Source organism: Pinus tabuliformis, chromosome 2_2 (genome assembly GCF_031772625.1).
Source record: "Pinus tabuliformis cultivar Carrire ecotype Pingquan chromosome 2_2, CPIR1, whole genome shotgun sequence".
NCBI lineage: Eukaryota > Viridiplantae > Streptophyta > Pinopsida > Pinales > Pinaceae > Pinus > Pinus tabuliformis.
In genome coordinates this window covers 436,106,998-436,124,161 of record NC_142300.1, presented here as the reverse complement: position 1 = coordinate 436,124,161, position 17,164 = coordinate 436,106,998, and the positions used below count along the sequence as shown (strand labels likewise).

At 38.5% G+C, this 17,164-nt stretch overlaps 1 protein-coding gene across 2 annotated transcripts in view; it reads right to left on the bottom strand.

The window, feature by feature from the left end:
• Nucleotides 1-17,164, bottom strand: part of LOC149193133 (alpha-taxilin-like protein) — a 416,017-nt gene that overhangs the window by 330,601 nt on the left and 68,252 nt on the right. For both annotated transcript variants that reach the window (XM_089404796.1, XM_089404795.1), the window contains one exon: nucleotides 15,790-15,878. In XM_089404796.1, the coding sequence (XP_089260922.1) occupies nucleotides 15,790-15,878 (89 nt within the window). The remainder of the gene's footprint in view (nucleotides 1-15,789; nucleotides 15,879-17,164) is intronic.

Genomic DNA, 17,164 nt, shown 5'->3' with positions numbered 1-17,164 from the left:
TTTTTCACTCTTTTAATAAAAAAAATTATATAATAATAATATTTTTATATATAATTATAAATTATATATATTATATAATTTTAATTTATATATATTATAAAATTATAATTATATAAAATTTATATATACTTTTTAGAGACCCACTTTTCCTTTTATAACTATATAGTATCTTTTTTTATAATTATAATAATATTTTTTTTCGAAAATTTGGATGAGTCGTGACTAATTTGGATGAGACGTGACTCTTGGTACGGTCACAATCTTTAGATTTGAACGATTAAAATTATTTAGATCACACCTTTTTTCTCCAATGTTATCAAAATATCTTTTACTTTTAAAATACCATGGGCTATTACCATGGGTTGTTTTTAAAACCTCTTGTAAAAAGTAATATTTACCTTTCACGTAAGAGCTTTTGTATCCTTGTTTTTTCTTTAACTTTTAAAATACCATGGGTTTTTTAAAAAACCTCCGTTAAAATGTTCTCCACGTAAAAAGTAAAACGTATGCCTTTTGTTTTTTGTTTTTTGTTTTTGTTTTCTTTTTTTTTTCCTTTAACTTTTTAAAATACCATGGGTTGTTTTTTAAAACCACAGGCTTCTCACATAAAAGTTTTAAATATACGTGGTATGAGATTTTGTATCCATTTTGTTTTTTCTTTTACTTCTTTTTCTTCTTCTTTTTTTTATTTTATTTACTTAATATTTTCTTTTTTCTTTTTGGTTACTTTTTTTTATATGGCCAAAGGCCTAGAAAAACGGAGAAAAGGAGAAACTCCCAAATATTGAGCAAAATGCTTCAATTATTACGGCAACAAGGTTGACGAATTTCGATAGTCAAAGACTTGGATCGGAGAACGAGCTTTGTGCACAGGTCAAACAACCTAGAGGACCGAACTGCTCTGATACCAAATGAAGCAGAGAACTTATGATACGCAGAAATTTATATATAAATATTTTATTAAAAGATGAATAGATAGATGATGTTGATTATAAATGGGGTTCCTGGCTTATATACTGCCATGGACACCCTTTGGGTAAAGGGCATGATCTTATGATCGTGCCCTTTCATCTAATTTAACTGAAAATTAAGTAATAACCTAATATAACTAATTTTTACATAACATCCTTACCCTAGAAGTCTTTGTACCTTGCTAAATAAGCAAGAAATCTCTATTCTTAAACCCCTTCTAGGAAAAGGATTACAAAGGTCACTCCACATCCATTGGTTGATTCAACCTTCACAAGTGACTTCCTATATATCGGGTCTCCTCCCACTGGTTTAAGTCCATAAAGAGTAGGGAGTCTTAACTGAGGTGACAGTGAGCTAAGCCTCCATCGGTACCCTTTGATCTAGCAGCTGCCCTTTAGGAGTCCCTTTTATGCCCCCTGCTAGTTTGAGCAGTAAAATTTTGGCACCATTGTCGGGGACATGAAACATGTGTTTTGTTCCCTATACAACATATTGACGTATCATTATTGGTGACTCCATTGGAAGAACAAAGCTCTAGTTCTTCACTAAGCTTCAAAGTTAATGGTTGTAGGGTGAAGCAGGCATTTATCCAGGAATTTTAATTCACCCTGGCGACTCCATTATAATCCTAATATGCAAAATCATAGAAAATGGAGATTTCTCTTGGTCCTATATTTACAAAACTCAATAACCAAGAGATTCAAGAACTACAAAAAGAAAGCGGTGGAATATGCAAAATCTTATCAAAATATAGTGGACAAGAGAGCCTCCAGTCAAATGACAGGAATGAGGTAAGTGTTTCGCAGCATTTCAGAGACAAGCTCAGACTGCAGTGTGTTTAATGGGACTAGTACCATGCATGCAGTGAAAAGGGTTGGATGTGTCAGATTCCAGCTAGAGTCAAAGGATTTCTAGAGGTGACAGGGATATTATTTGTTCTAGGGATGATGGTACACATGCTCTCAATATTAGCCTTAGAGGATGTTGGATATAGAGTTTTGTTCTGGGATGGACAGGTGCTTCTATATTGAGAGGGACCAACCTTGGATGCATTGTGGTGCTTGGAATCAGACATGGACAGTAATACAAGTTGTTGGGACAACTTGTGGGTGTATCCAAGGAGATGTTGGACACAGGATTAGTGTCAGTTACTGAGAGGGAACAAGTGGCGAAGAAGAGTGATTCTTCAAGTATTGTCGGGAGATTCAGTTGATATAACATGACATTAATGGATGCTCATGAGAAGGATACTTGGAGCATGGCTGGGTCTTACAGGTTCTGAGGTCATGTTTCAAGGCAATGAGCAGGACAGGCTTCAAGATCAAAGAGAGCAGCTACAAATACTGAGATGGGCTTGGAGGCATATCTAGGTGGAGGAGGTGTTAGTTTTTTAGTAGCTCGAATAGGTGTTCTAGTCTCTATTGGTGTCTAAGAGTCTAAGTAACACAGGAATATAATTATCTCCAAGACCCAGAAAATATTTCCAAGGAAAATGCCTTAATTAGATTAATTAACCAATCATTAAATAATTTCCTAAGTCTAACTTAAGAAAATTGGTTAATTAAATCAAATTACTTGAGGTAAATAAATTTTGCCCTAGAGACTTCTAGAAAAGTCACTTGATGGAGTCAAGATGATCTTAGCCATCGATTGTGATTAGATCATGGTCATTGGTTGCTCAACGAGAGATTATAAGAGCAAGTTGATGAGAGAATTTCCAAACAAATTCTCCATAGATATTCCAGTTATTCCGAGGAGAAAAGGAGGCCAAATTATTCTGCGGTGAGGCAGTACTGGCCATTGCACATAGTTGGGCAGCAGCTTGATTTCCAGTTACTGGAGACAGGGGTCGGAGGAAGTGTGAGTTACCAGTCAAGTTGCAAGAGGCAAAGATTATCACCGGAACAAATTTCCAAAGGCAATGCAAGTTCCAGAGAGGACTGTATGCATTTCCAGATTCACCAGTGCGAGTTATGTTGAGAAATCAATAGGCTTATGAATTAGGGTTGGTTTCTCTGTCATGGTAATTACTTGTGAATTTGTTGGCTTTATTATTAATATTATGTTCTCTTATTTCATCAAGCAATTACCAAAATATAAATCAAGAAGATCACAAGAAACAAATAACACAAGATGTAGGCTCTCCAAGCCAGGGCCAAAACCCCACAAGGGGGGAAACCTAGAAAATCTCCTCTTCTTATAGAATCATATCAAAGTAAGAAATCCAAAACCCAAGCCCAACCTCCAAGAAGCCAAGTCAAGCCCTCCAAATTTTTCAGATCATCATGGTAGAAGCCATCAATTTCAGTCACAAGAGATGGTATCAATCTCAGCCACATCAATCTCAGTTCATATATCACACAAAACTTGTATTACTTTCAGATCATCACCCACATAGAGCTCGCATTATCACAAATTATCTCCCACAAAGAAACCTGCATCATCTCAGATTATCTTTCACAAAAACCGTTCACATTACCTTAGATATCTAGTCCAGGAAACTCGCATTCTTTTGCAAACATATGACCTCGGGAAACTTGCATTTCTTCACAAGAGTATGTCCTCTAAACTTCGCATCTTTCTTGCCATAGAACGCATCATAGAGATCACAGAAATTACTTGCCCAATTGGAGGAGGACGCATGCTAATATATAGTTGTTCTCATATGCGAAAAGACACATCCTTTCAATGAACCCACTTGACATCCAAGACGGCTAACTTGGCTTCGTGAGGTGAATTGACCAAAATTACATTTTTTTAGATTTCATTTCTTTTTCCTTAAGAAGTCTAAATGGGACTTTAACTCAATGAATCCTAGAAACATGAAGAACATGCTTATCTAATGAAATAAAAAAAATATCTTTCTTCTTTTTTCTTTTTACATCATATACATAATGATACAATTACAAGAATAATTATGAAGACTGAACCTAGTTACATTTTCCAACAAGTTGCAAGCAAAAGTGTGAGTTGCAGGCATGATGTTAGTTTTTGTAGCATCGAATGGTGTTCTAGTCTTGAGAATTTGTGGAGAGGCTAAAGCCTAAAACACATGAGTTCTCTAAAACCATTGTTTCTAGAAATTCCACCTAGAGATGGCTCAATTAAATTAATTGACCATAATTAAAAATTTCCTAAGTCTAACTTAGGAAAAATGGTTAATTAATAGGAATTAATTGAGAAAAGTGTGAATTATCTAGAAACTCGCACGGATCGACTTGGGGATAATCTCAACCATTGATTAAGTTTTAATCTTGGCCGTTGGAGTCCCAACTGGAGATTATAAGAAGAGGTCGATGGGTAGATGGAGGACACACCAGTGTAGATACTCAATTGCCTAGGCACGTCGAATTCCCAGTAGCAGGAGTGATTCAGTAGTGGAGGTTGAGCCAGTGGGTGAGTAGCAGGTGGCAAGAGATGTCAGCAATATTCTGGAGGAAGTTTTCCAATTCCAGACAGTCAAAAAAAGGAGGTTGAATTTTTTCTCCAGGAAGCAGCACTGGGACTACGCAATTGCTTCAATAGAGCAATTTGATTTCGTTGGAGGGGAGGACATTTTCAGTTTCGGAGGCCGGAAAGATTTTCCAGAGGGCCAGAGAAGCATTTTCCCAGTGAGCAGCAGGCATGACGATTAGATTGGTGGCAGCTCCAGGTCAAGTGTGAGAGGGTCTGCACTAGGGTGATGCAAGGCCTGTGCAGAGCAGGTGAACGACTTGCTTTTCAAAGGCAGTCAGGTGTCGGGATTGTTCGAAAAGAGGGTAAAATCCCTCAGTATATTTTTGCCAGTATTTCTCTTGGGTAGAATAGCCAGTTTGGCGACATTTTATTGTACTCAATTTCTGTTGCATAATAATAATATAAACCCTCAGCTGTTGCAACTAGTTTTCCCACATTGGGTTTTTCCGAGGACTTTTGTCCAAAAATAATGGTGTCACAACAATCGTGTGCGCTAGAATTTCTCAGTTTCTAATGCTTTTATTTTCCGTAGTATTTTATTTGTGAAGATTGCAATGTGATTAATTCGTTGTTGCCGTAGAAATAAACTGCATAATTAATTTTACAGTTAGAAGAATTAATTCCAGTTGCTGCAATAGAAATTTCTTAGAAATTTTCACACAGGAGGCCATGTAATTTTGCAGAAGGGAAACCTGTGTTTCCAATTCAATTTTGCAAGTGGAGAAAATATTTGTCGAAGCTTTACCAGTGAGAGGCAAGCATATTGTAATTCTCAAATTCGCAGAATATTTAATAATAAAACTCTCATCTGCAAAACTGGTTTTCCCCACATTGGGGTTTTTCCAGTGACAATTTGTCTAAAAATACTAGTGTCAACTATTTTGTGTGTGTGCGTTATTTCTCAATTCTTGTTATTATTTGTGAAAATTGTAGTAGTAATTTAATCGTTATTTGTCGTAATTAAATTCTGAAGACAAATAATCTCCAGTAGATAGAAGATTAAATTCCAGTTGCTACAATTAAGGAAATTTTACAAGAGGTTCTTCTAGAAGTACTTCCCTCGCTAAGATGGAGTGTTGAGTTTTGTAGCTCAGGCAGGTACTTCTAGCCTTTTGTTTTGACTAAAAGGACCTTGATTTGCCTCTTTAGGAGCTTGCATGCAACATGCAGAGTGTGCAAGTGAGTTGCACGCATGTGAAAGTGTTGCATGTGACATGCATGAGATGTGCATGTAAAGCAAGCTAAATTTATTAATTATACTTGAGTTAAAGTAAAGAAAGCTAAAGATAGGAAAGTTAACTAAAGTTAAGTCACTTATATTCAGTTAATTTAATGAGCTAATTTTGGCCATCAATATTAGCTTAGGAAAGTTATAAATAGAGCCTAAAGTGAGGAGATGAGACACAACAAGAGCACAAGATTCAGAAAGGGTTCTCAGTTAGTGTGTGTTACTAGTCTGAGATAAGGATAGGTTGGAAGGGTTGTCCAACTATAGTCCTTTGAAGGAAATGGTCAAGAATCAAAATGGTCTTGTTGGTGAACAAGATATGGGAGTTTGCTGACAAGGAGATTCAAACACCAACAAATCCAAAAGAGTTGGATGTGAAGGCAAAGCTAATCATCCTAGATGGTGTAAAGGATCACTTGATAGCTCATCTAATAGGGAAGAACACTGCACGTGAGATATGGAAGGCTCTTCAAGACTTGTTCCATAATAAGAATGAAAACCGGTTTTTGGTATTGAGAGAGAAGTTCAAGAACACCGAGAAGTTGGTTGGCAAGGGGGTGGCTATATTACTGACAAGGGTTTCTCAAGTTCGTGATTAGCTAGCTGCCATTGGAGATAACGTTCTAGATTTTGAGTTAGTGAGGACTACCTTAAAGGGCATCACCTAGGAATGGAAGCCATTTATCAAAGGAATTGTCGTTTGAGATAAGCTGCCAAATTGGAACTAGTTGTGGGATGACTTTATCCAAGAGGAACTGCGGGATGAGGATCTTCATAAAAAGGAGTCTGATGGAGAGATCGTGGCTCTTGCAGGTAAGATGAAGGGCAACGCGAAGGACTTGAGTAAGGTGAAATGTTTCACCTATGGCAAGCAAGATCATTATGTGAGTAAGTGTCGGAGTTAGAAGAAGGGAGATAATCAGAAGAAGAAGGAGATAGCAATGGCAGCAACATCTTCAACTGAGTAGGATGACTTCTCAAGAAGGTTTGAGGAAGACTTTGCTTTGGTTTCTCATTTCTCTAAGGGCACCATTGATGAGGATGCATGGTTCATTGATAGCAAAGCATCAAAGCATATGACAGAATCGCGAGAAGTTTTTGAGACTCTAACTGAATGGGACTCGAAAGTGCACGTGGAGGTTGGCAATAAGAGTCAAAAGACTGTCAGAGGGTCAAGTATGGGGCCATTAAGGATGGAGTCAGGAGGGTTGCTACGAATCCAGGAATTACTGTGGTTACTAGAGCTCAAGTGCAACATGTTTTTTGTCTTAATGATCGAGGCGAAGGGGTTTGAGGTGATATCTGGGATGGGAAGGCGATTCTCAAGCCTAGAAGCTCTAACTCTGCTGAAGCAATCATTAGATTTAGGGAGAGTGGTCTATCTAGGCTAAAGGGCAAGCCTATAGATCAAGGGAAGAAGCAGGTTCCTGAGACTCAGAGGGAATCGAGTGAGAGTGAGAATTTGCAGGTTCAAAGGGAGAATCCACAACCCAAGAAGAGCACATGGTCAGTGAGAAGTAAAAAAGACTTCTACAGCTAGTAAGAAGGAACCATGGAATGGGCTAAAGGCCTATCAAGAGAAGAAGCAGCGAGAGGCTTCTAGTGGCAAGGACACTTCCGAGGAATATGTCGTTCATTCTTCAGGGTATGTTTCAGTGGTACGCCAAAGATTGGGATTGTGCTCCTGACGAGTTACTTCCAAGGAAAGGAAGTACCTTCTTTTGCTAAGAGGGAGTGTTGAAAAGTGTAGCTTGGGAGGTAATCCCACAACCCTTGGGTATTAGGTTGTGCGGAGAAAACCAATGAAAAAGGACTTTTGTGGGAAAAGTACCCAAGCTGGTGGGATTTGGACCCAATGTTGTGGGCTAAGGACACAAACTTAATTATTGTTTATTCTAATTATTGTTGCGGAGGCACTTTAATGGATCAAAGGGCTCCTAAGTTAATAGTTAGAGACTTATAAATAAGAGAAACCTAGGAGAGGCCATTCACATCATTGCAAATCATCTTATGAAGATCATTAGCACTAGTGAAGATTGGAGATCTGAGGAAGTATGATTTTTCTGAGGTTTGAGGAAAAGTTTGTCTAGTGAAGGAAGTTGAATTTCTCCTTCTAGGTCTAGTATGTTGGACGTTGGTTATGTGCAAGAAGGAAAAGACATGGTGCATCTCTGTCTACGCCGAGTCTGGTTCTATGCTTTGGGAGAGCGCCGAAGCCATAATTCTTTGTGACAAGAAGGTCGTAAGGCCTGTGAAGTTGTTGGAAAAAGAGTCAAGCTCCCTCAGGATCAAGCGTAGAGATAAAGAGGGTTGCAGGCTGTGAAAATTCCAAACTCGAACCCTATTGTAGCAACTGATATTATTTCTCCTAATTGTTAATTAATTAACAAATTATCTTCTACAGCGACTATCGAAATAAATACATTGCAACCTTCACAAATAAAATTATGTGGAAAAAAATAAAACGCTAGAAGCTAAGAAATGCTAGCACACACACATAAAATTAACACAATTTTTTCGACAAAAGCCCCAGGAAAAACCAATGCGAGAAAATCGATGCAACAGTTGAAGATTTTATTATTAAGCAGCAATGAGAAATTCTAAGTACAACTGGATGCCCAAATTTGGCAATCCTACAGAGAAAAATACTAGCAAAAAATATAGTGAGGAATTTTCCTCACCCCACAGGAAACTCCCGGCACAACTTGCCTTTAGAAACTCGGCCCTCTTACCCTTTGCGTCAACCTCTGCGCAGTCTGTTGGACGTCAAGCGCCTGACTGGTCTCTAATGAAGACATTCTACCTTCTTCTATCTGGGAAGATGCTTCTCCGGCACTATGGGCTACTTCCCGGCCTCTGGAATTGAATACATCTCTCCCTCTCAGCGAATCAAACTTGCCTCTAGAAGTTTTTGCGTTGGCCCTGCATCAGCGTCTCTATGGCTCTTCTGCACTCACTGGATCTGGAATACTTCCTCCAACCTCACTGTCTCTACCCTCTCACACTGCTTCGATCTCTAGCTCTCTTTGATAACTAACTATTGCTACTCTGGAAATTGATTTGCCAAGAAATCGAACTGCTCAAGTGTACTCTCCATCACCACATCAACCTCCTCTTATAATCATTTGTTGGAGCACCAACGGACAAGATTAAAACTTAATCAATGGCTAGGATCATCTCTGGATCGATCCATGTGAGTTTCTAGATGATTTTCGCCTTTACTTAATTAATACCGATTAATTAACCATATTCCCTAAGTTTAGACTTAGAAAATATTTAAAAACTGGTTAATAATATAATTAAGTCATTTCTAGGTGAAATTCCCAAAAATGATTTCTAGGTTTTGGAGATCTCGTGTATTCTAGCCTCTCCACCAAATTTCGTGGTTAGAACACATTCGATGCTTCAAAACACTAACACTCCCTCTTAGCGAGGAATGTGTTCTAGTGTTGCACATCTTGCCACAACACGTTGTCTCTGTATCATCTCTTGTCACGATGTTGATGTCTAGCTGCTACTACCCACCAACCACTGCGCAACTCTGATATACGCTACATCTGTGCTGCTGCTGACACTGTCATATTGCTGCCAACACTGCAACTCCCTCTCATTTGTTGTTGCTGCAACTGCAACATCTGCAACTGAAAAGCAATCCAAAATACTGTATCAAGTGTGATCAGTATGATGCATCTATCTCCCGAGTCTCTGACTGCTACTAGCATTTGCACTGTCGCTGAAGGGTCTGCATTGTTGCTGACTCTACACTGTTCCAACTGCATTGTTGCCAACTCTGCAATGCGCTCCTTAACATCTGAATGCTACTAGTCTGTAACTGTCACTCTGCTACTAACTGCATCAACTGCCACTGATCCATCCTACTACTGAATACTGCGGGCCACCATAGTTAGGTAATTATCCATGACATGGACTCCTCAAGGATCCTACCCATCTGTAGCGCTCTAGGGCTACAATACCAAATCTCCCCACCTCACTCCTAGAGGTATATCGGCAAACATAGCAAATTCCTTCTCTAGCCTGGAGGAAAGTCTATCTATCTCTGTTGAAGCTACCTGTTGGTCCTACTTATCCTTCTTCCTGAAAGGACACTGGGTACTGTAGTGACCGAGTTCAGCACACCTGAAGCATTTGACCTTTGACGGGTCCTTCTTCTTCCTCTGCTCCCTTGCCTTTCATGCAAGGGCCACATTCTCCTCCTTCATCGTCTTCGATCTGTTGTTGTTGCCACTGAAGGAGCTCTTTAATAGAGCTCGTCTCAACTCCTCCTCTGGCAAATCAACCCACATTCTATCCCAGTCTGGTAGCCTATCTTTGTCTAGTATGCTTTAGACGAAGACCTACCACTCCTTTGAGACATTGTTGAGTGTCAATCGCACTAGCTCCGTGGGTTGAGGTGCTACCCCAACAGTTGACAATTGGTTTCGAACCTCGTAAATCCAAGTAAGGAAGGGGTCTATGCCTTCCCTTTTCTACATCTGGATGAGTCTCGGCTTCTCCACTAGGTACATCTTCTGATCCTCGAAAGTACCCTACTACAATGTGGAGAGAGCATCCAACATATGCAAGATAGTATCTTTGCTAGCTATATGTGAAACAACATGATCCCGGACTCCATCTAGGATCAACCGTTTCGCCCATATCATCTCCTTCTTGTACTCTTTCTATTGGTCTGCATCCTGAGGAACTGCCACCATTGCATCAATATAGGCTTTCAAGCCATATTCATCGAGAAGGAAGGACATCCTTTCCTTCCATATAACATAGTCGGAAGCTCCATCCAACCTGTCCTAATCACGAAGCCCAGCAGTGACCATCTCAATGAACTGTCGAAAACTTCCTCCTTCCTTTTGCTCGGTTGATACTTTGTTATTTGCACTCCCTTCTGGAGTGACAAGATTTGCTCACAAATACTGTTGATCTACAAGGAAAATCAAAGTTCTTGAGACTAGAAGTTCCCTGAGGAAAATTTTCCCTCTATGTGTGCTCTTCTCTCTTCCACCCCAATGTTGATTCTGCTCTAGTGAGTTGTTGCAAAAACCTCTGCGTCCAGCTAGAGATCTGTCCAAAGAAAGTATTGCGTTGCTCCCTTTGCCTTTGGAATCACTCTGTCTAGAAAGATCGAATTTTTCTACCCCTTACTCAGAAAAATCGAAACTCCACAAGAAACTTAGCCTCCTGGCACAATGACTACGCTTCCCTTAGGAATTTCGGCTTGATGCCCTTACTGAGCAGCGAAATTCCTTTTCTTTCACCTCTAAGCTCTCCAGTTGATCAACTGCGCTCTAATACCATGTGAAAATTCCAAACTGGAACCTATTGCAGCAACAGATATTATTTCTCCTAATTGTTAATTAATTAACAATTTATCTGCTACAGCAACTATTGAAATAAATACACTACAACCTTCACAAATAAAATTCTACGGAAAAAAAAAATAAAACGCTGGAAGCTGAGAAATGATAGCACACAAATAAAATTAACACAATTACTTTTGGACAAAAGTCCCTGAAAAAACCAATGTGGGAAAACTAGTGCAACAACTGAGGGTTTTATTATTAAGCAGCAGTGAGAAATTCTAAGTACAACTGAATGCCAAAATCTGGCAATCCTACAGAGAAAAATACTGGCAAAAATCTAGTGAGGAATTTTCCTCACCCCACAGGAAAACTCTCTGCACAACTTGCCTTTAGAAACTCGGCCCTTTGACCCTCTGCGTTAGCCTCTACACTGCTCTGCGCGGCCTGCTGGATGTCAAGCCTTTAGTTGGTCTCTGATGAAATCATTTTGTCTTCTGCTGGCTGGGAAGATGCTTCTCCAGCACTCCTTCCCGGCCTCTGGAACTGAAGATGTCTCTCCTTATCAACAAATCGAACTCGCCTCTAGAAGCTACTGTGTTGCCTTGTGTCAGCTTCTCTATGGCTCTTCTGCCTCTCTACAAATGCACTCACTGGATCTGGAATACTTCCTCCAACCTCACTGTCTCTACCCCTCTCACACTGCTTCGATCTCTAGCTCTCTTTGATAACTGACTATTGCTACTCTGGAAATCGATCTGCCAAGAAATCGAACTACTCAAGTGTACTCTCCATCACCACATCAACCTCCTCTTATAATCCTTTGTTGGAGCACCAACGGACAAGATTAAAACTTAATCAATGGCTAGGATCATCTCTGGATCGATCCATGTGAGTTTTTAGATGATTCTCGCCTTTACTTAATTAATATTGATTAATTAACTATATTCCCTAAGTTTAGACTTGGGAAATATTTAAAAACTGGTTAATAATATAATTAAGTCATTTCTAGGCGGAAAAATGATTTCTAGGTTTTGGAGATCTCATATATTCTAGCCAGCGAAGGGTATAAGGGCTTCTGATTTTGCTGAAGGTTATTGCAGAGGTATAGTTGTTGAAGCCTGTTCACGAAGGAGGGCTGAACAACAAGGGTAAAGGTCTGAGTATACAATGATTTTAAGGGAAAATCTACTATGAGAAGCTGAGCATATTCGGGGCTGATATATGCAGTGTTTCTTGAAGGGCAAAGACCACTGTGAATAGTTGATATGTAGAGGAGTTAATGGAGGTATTTCTCTTTGAGATTTGAGGCAAATGACAGCGAGGTGTCAGCGACAAAAGAGGACTAAAAGGACTGTTGTGTAAGGACATCTTCAGCAAGTTGGTCATTTTTGTCATTGGTCTCTTGGGCAGATTAATGCTAAATGATTTGTCCTCAAGCCCTAGTGTCTACTGTGTATAGTCAGGGTCAGTGTTACTTGGGAGCAGGAGCGAAAGCGGGGAGCGGGAGCGAAAACAGGTGCGGGAGCGACATTTTCAAAAGCTCCCAGTTTGGGAGCGAATCCTGGAGCGTTTTTTATATAATATATATATTTTTTATATTTTTATATTTTGATACATATATGTCAACAAAAACATGTAGAATTATGAATTAGATATAAAAAATAAAAATAAAAAAAACATAGATTGAACCATATAACAACAATCATCTAGAAGTTATAATCTTCATCAACCACGTCCACAAGTTAGTAACATAGTAACATACAACATATTGAGTCTCGTGATTCATCAATCTTAAAGTTTCAAGCTTTCAAAATTCAATATATAACATTTATCATCATTGATCACCAATGTTGTACTTGTAAGCTAAGTGTAACCATTACAACAAATAATATCTAACATAAAATGAAATGAAACAACTTTCAACTTTCATGAAGCATCATATTCATAATTCATTACTAATGAGTTATTATTGCCAGCTCCAAACTTAAATTATCATATATTGTTTAAAAAAATATCATAATAAATATGAAAGAGTCAATAGTTATAAAAACTACTAGAAACTATAAAAGACAAGTAAATCTATTATCTATTGCTTATGCTTGGGCCTCTTGCCACCACGAGAAATGTCTAGTATTTTAGTCTTGTTGGAAAATCAGGATCTTTGTCATTAATATCAACCTCTAAGCATTCATATCCAGAGGTATCTTTGACATTACCTCTATATTTGTATAGGGATCTTTGTCATTAATATCAACCTCTAAGCATTAACATAAGATAGAAAAATCATAGCATGTCAAGTCAAGATTTTGTTTGAGTGATGGGTACATTTTTAGGAGGGTCGTGATAGAGAAGTTCAACAACCAATGTCACTAACATCAAGGTACATAGAGGGATTGGTGCTCTTGATTAAATACGAGTTCAATACCCTAATACATGACAAAATTCAATGGAAACATTGCAATCCTGAAAAACTGATAAGTCTACTAGATTTTGAATGAAATCTAAAATTCTACTTTCTCCATATGAAATCCAATGAGGTCGGAACCACTCTCAAACATCCTGAGTCATTTCATGGTAATGTTAAAAATTTAAGTAAAATGATGACTTGTATTTTAAGAATTTAGCATTACCATGAATCACATATCAATACTAGGGCCATAGGCTTGATCATTAAGTTGCCCCACTCAAAACTTATTTGTTTCTTTGAAAAAAAATTGCATTTGGAACATTACTGCAAAAAAAATTTGCAAAAAACGCTAAACGCTCCCGAAAAGGCAGGGAGCGTTATTTTCTTTAGGGAGCGCACTCCCGAAATCGCTCCCTTTTCGGGAGTGATTTTGGGAGCATGCTCCCAACCCGCTCCCGAGCCGCTCCAGCCCGGAGCGCGGATTGGGAGCAGGATTGAGGGGGGCGCTCCCCCGCAACACTGGTCAGGGCTTTGTAAGGGCCATGATCCTTGGTAAGGAAACCCTACATTTGTTTTATTGAAGGACTAATAAACATGTTTTGGGTCAAATTTGTCTTGTGTACTTTTTTGATTCACTATTGTTACATTTCCGTTGTGCAAAGTGCTTGAAGTTGTGTATGATTGTGATTAGACATAGACTTGATCTGAGGTACTAAGAAAAATCAACAGCCTTTAGCTTCGCTCCGGAAAAATAGGTGGTGAAAAAATAGGTAGCCAACGACCAGAATCAAACATGCTATGATACCGTTGATATAAATAACATGATCATTAACAATAAAACATCAATCCATGTAGGTGAGGGAAGCTATAGGACAATACTGTGATATATAAGATACATTTTCAGAAAGGGCAGAAAAAGTTACATGAAGTCTATAGCAGTTCATTACCAAGTCACTTTGGATGAAACAAATACTATGCATACCTATCGAAAGAAGATGAACAAGGAAATAGAGAAATAAAATCAAATTTGAATTGGTATACCACTGAGTTAAAATTGAAATTGAATTGTCTGATATCTGAGTTGCTAATGAGAAAAAAATACCCTGTAATGATAATAAATTTGTGTTAAAATTGGAAACTAGGGCCAAACTCCATGTGGGTCATCTTATTCATGGCTGATAATATTTTTATTAGATTCCTCTAGTCGAGAGGTGTAGGAATGATCTAAATATCATCCGATTCCGATAAGTATTTATGGACATATGAATTTATTTTGATTATGGAATAATTAACAAGCCGACCTGCAACTCATGTAAACTCAGAAGCCCAATAGACGCATCTTTTCATCATCAATATTTGTGTATAAATACAGGAGGTCTTTTCCTCATTTGGACACTCAACTCATCACATCTCTCTCTCTCTGTGGTGCGCGGCGAAATCTTGCACTGGTGCTCGGCGATATCTTGGACTGGTGCACAGTGAAGTCTCGGACTAGTGCACGGTGAACGACTCACCGATGGAGACTTGACAAGTTCGATCTAGGGTTTGCTGCCCTAGTTTAGGGCTGATTTGGGGTTTGCTGCTGCTAATGTAAATCAGATTTATGTACTATTTCTCTCTGCTGAATTATTGAAGATAAAGGAAGATTTGATCAAAGGGTTTCCCCACATTGGGGTTTGTCCCTGGCTAGCCGCCACATCTTGTGTCTCTTGTCTTGGCTCGTTTTCTGTCGATCGTTTAATGTTCTATCTGCACTTTACTTTATGTACATGTGATTGCTAATCTGTGGATAATAAAAAGAAAAATAACTAAACTGCTATAAGCATAGAACATACCATAACTTAACAATTTAGCTCAATAGATGAACAAGGGAGATATCAGCTAATCAAAGAGGACAGTAGGGCATAGGTTCATCGACATTAATAGCTCAACTCTGCATTCTAGGAAAAACAATTGAAAGCTACGAAATATTTCCACAAAATAATATGATGGGAGTATATGCACGTTAACCAACCGCCAACAATCACCTACAAAATCAACCAATTCATCCAGGAATAGACTTAATTTATATCTTTTTGGACCTTACAAACATCCATAAGATAGATACACTCACATTGGAATATTATTCTCAAATATTGTCATTCTCTACCATGTTTTATCTACTCCCAAAATTTAGAAACACTTTTAGGCTAGCAGCCATAATCATGTTCAATATGTTATAAAGTTATTGTCGCCCTCTATGTCCCTTTTATTTTCAAGACTACCACCTCTATACAATCCTCCTCACAATAATTTTCATTGTTCACGTGTTTTCCATATTTCACTTCTGAGTTTGTGTACTGCATAAGAAGAAAATGAGCCAAAATACCAACATGACAATAAAGAAGAACAGCAAAACAAGAAACACTAACCAGCTTCAATGATCTTGAGCTTCCATTACTATCTTGTTCACTCCTCTGGAAAGCTTTAACCTCCTTTTTGTCCACTTCTTTTAGGCTGTCTGTCCCAGAAATAGAAGCATGGTTCCAAAAGGCAAGTTTAATGTAAGAAAGACAATCACAAAATAGTACAGTGCCATTAAGACAGAAAATTAAACACTGCAAGACATCAATTGGCTTCAAGCCCTAAAATATTCCGAACACAGATTGCAAAGTAGCCCAATTAAGCACTAGAAAAAAAATAAGAAATTACAAGTTTTTGACACGATGCAGAATTAAATAAAGACATGTAATTAAAAAGTTACAGACCAACACCTTACCAGAAAATGTCGAAACTAGAATCAAGTATTCAAAGAAAGAGACAGGGGACTACAGAGAAAAAGTACATATCTAGTTAATTAGTATATTTCTGGACAGGCAGAAAGAAAGGAGAAAAGATATTATCGACGGCCATAGATTACAAAAGAGAGGTTAATAAGGCTATTGGTTACATAGACATCAATTACGACTAAAGGAGACCATTTAGAACCTCCAAAAGATTACAAAAGAGAGATTAATAGGACCAATGGCTGCATAGATATCAATTATGTCTAATAGACCATTTAGGATCTCCAAAAGAACAAGTACATCAGGAGGGATGCAAAAACAGAGCATATCTTGGGAAATCAATTAATGCCAATCTATTGGAGCCAAATATATGCCCATGAAATAGTAATAATCAGTTCACAGTGCAAGTATATACAGTTACATCCCTGCAAAGAACATTTAATAAAGAGAAAATACCACCAGTTCATCAACATACTAAAAAGCACCCTTGATACTGTTATATAAAAAATTCATTAATTAGTAGTTATTAGGTAAAGGGCATACTAAAAAGCACCCTTGATACTGTTATATAAAAAATTAATTAATTAGTAGTTATTAGGTAAACCATTCACCAAGAGGCACCCAAGGCAGTGTAAAGCCAGGGGCCTCCCACAAATTGTAATCATCTTCTATCTGTTTTAATAATAATAAATATGAATTTGCCAAATATCTAAGTTGTTTGTGCCATCTGGTATCAAAGCAAACGATCCTCGGTCATTCCACTACTACACAGATTGAGCCACCACTTTGCTGCTACCCTTCGACCCTCCTGTCCCGCTATCTCACCGTCATCCACATTAATCGATCCCATCCGCTGCAGATGTTCGTTGCTGCCACCTCCATCCGCTGTAGACTCCCATCCAATGTTGCACGAAGCGGGAGCGAAGCGGGAGCGAAGCGGGAGCGCGAAGCGGAAGCGCGAAGCGGAAGCGTCATTTTCCAAAAATCTAGGGAGCGAAGCGTCCGCGGAAGCGTCCGCGGA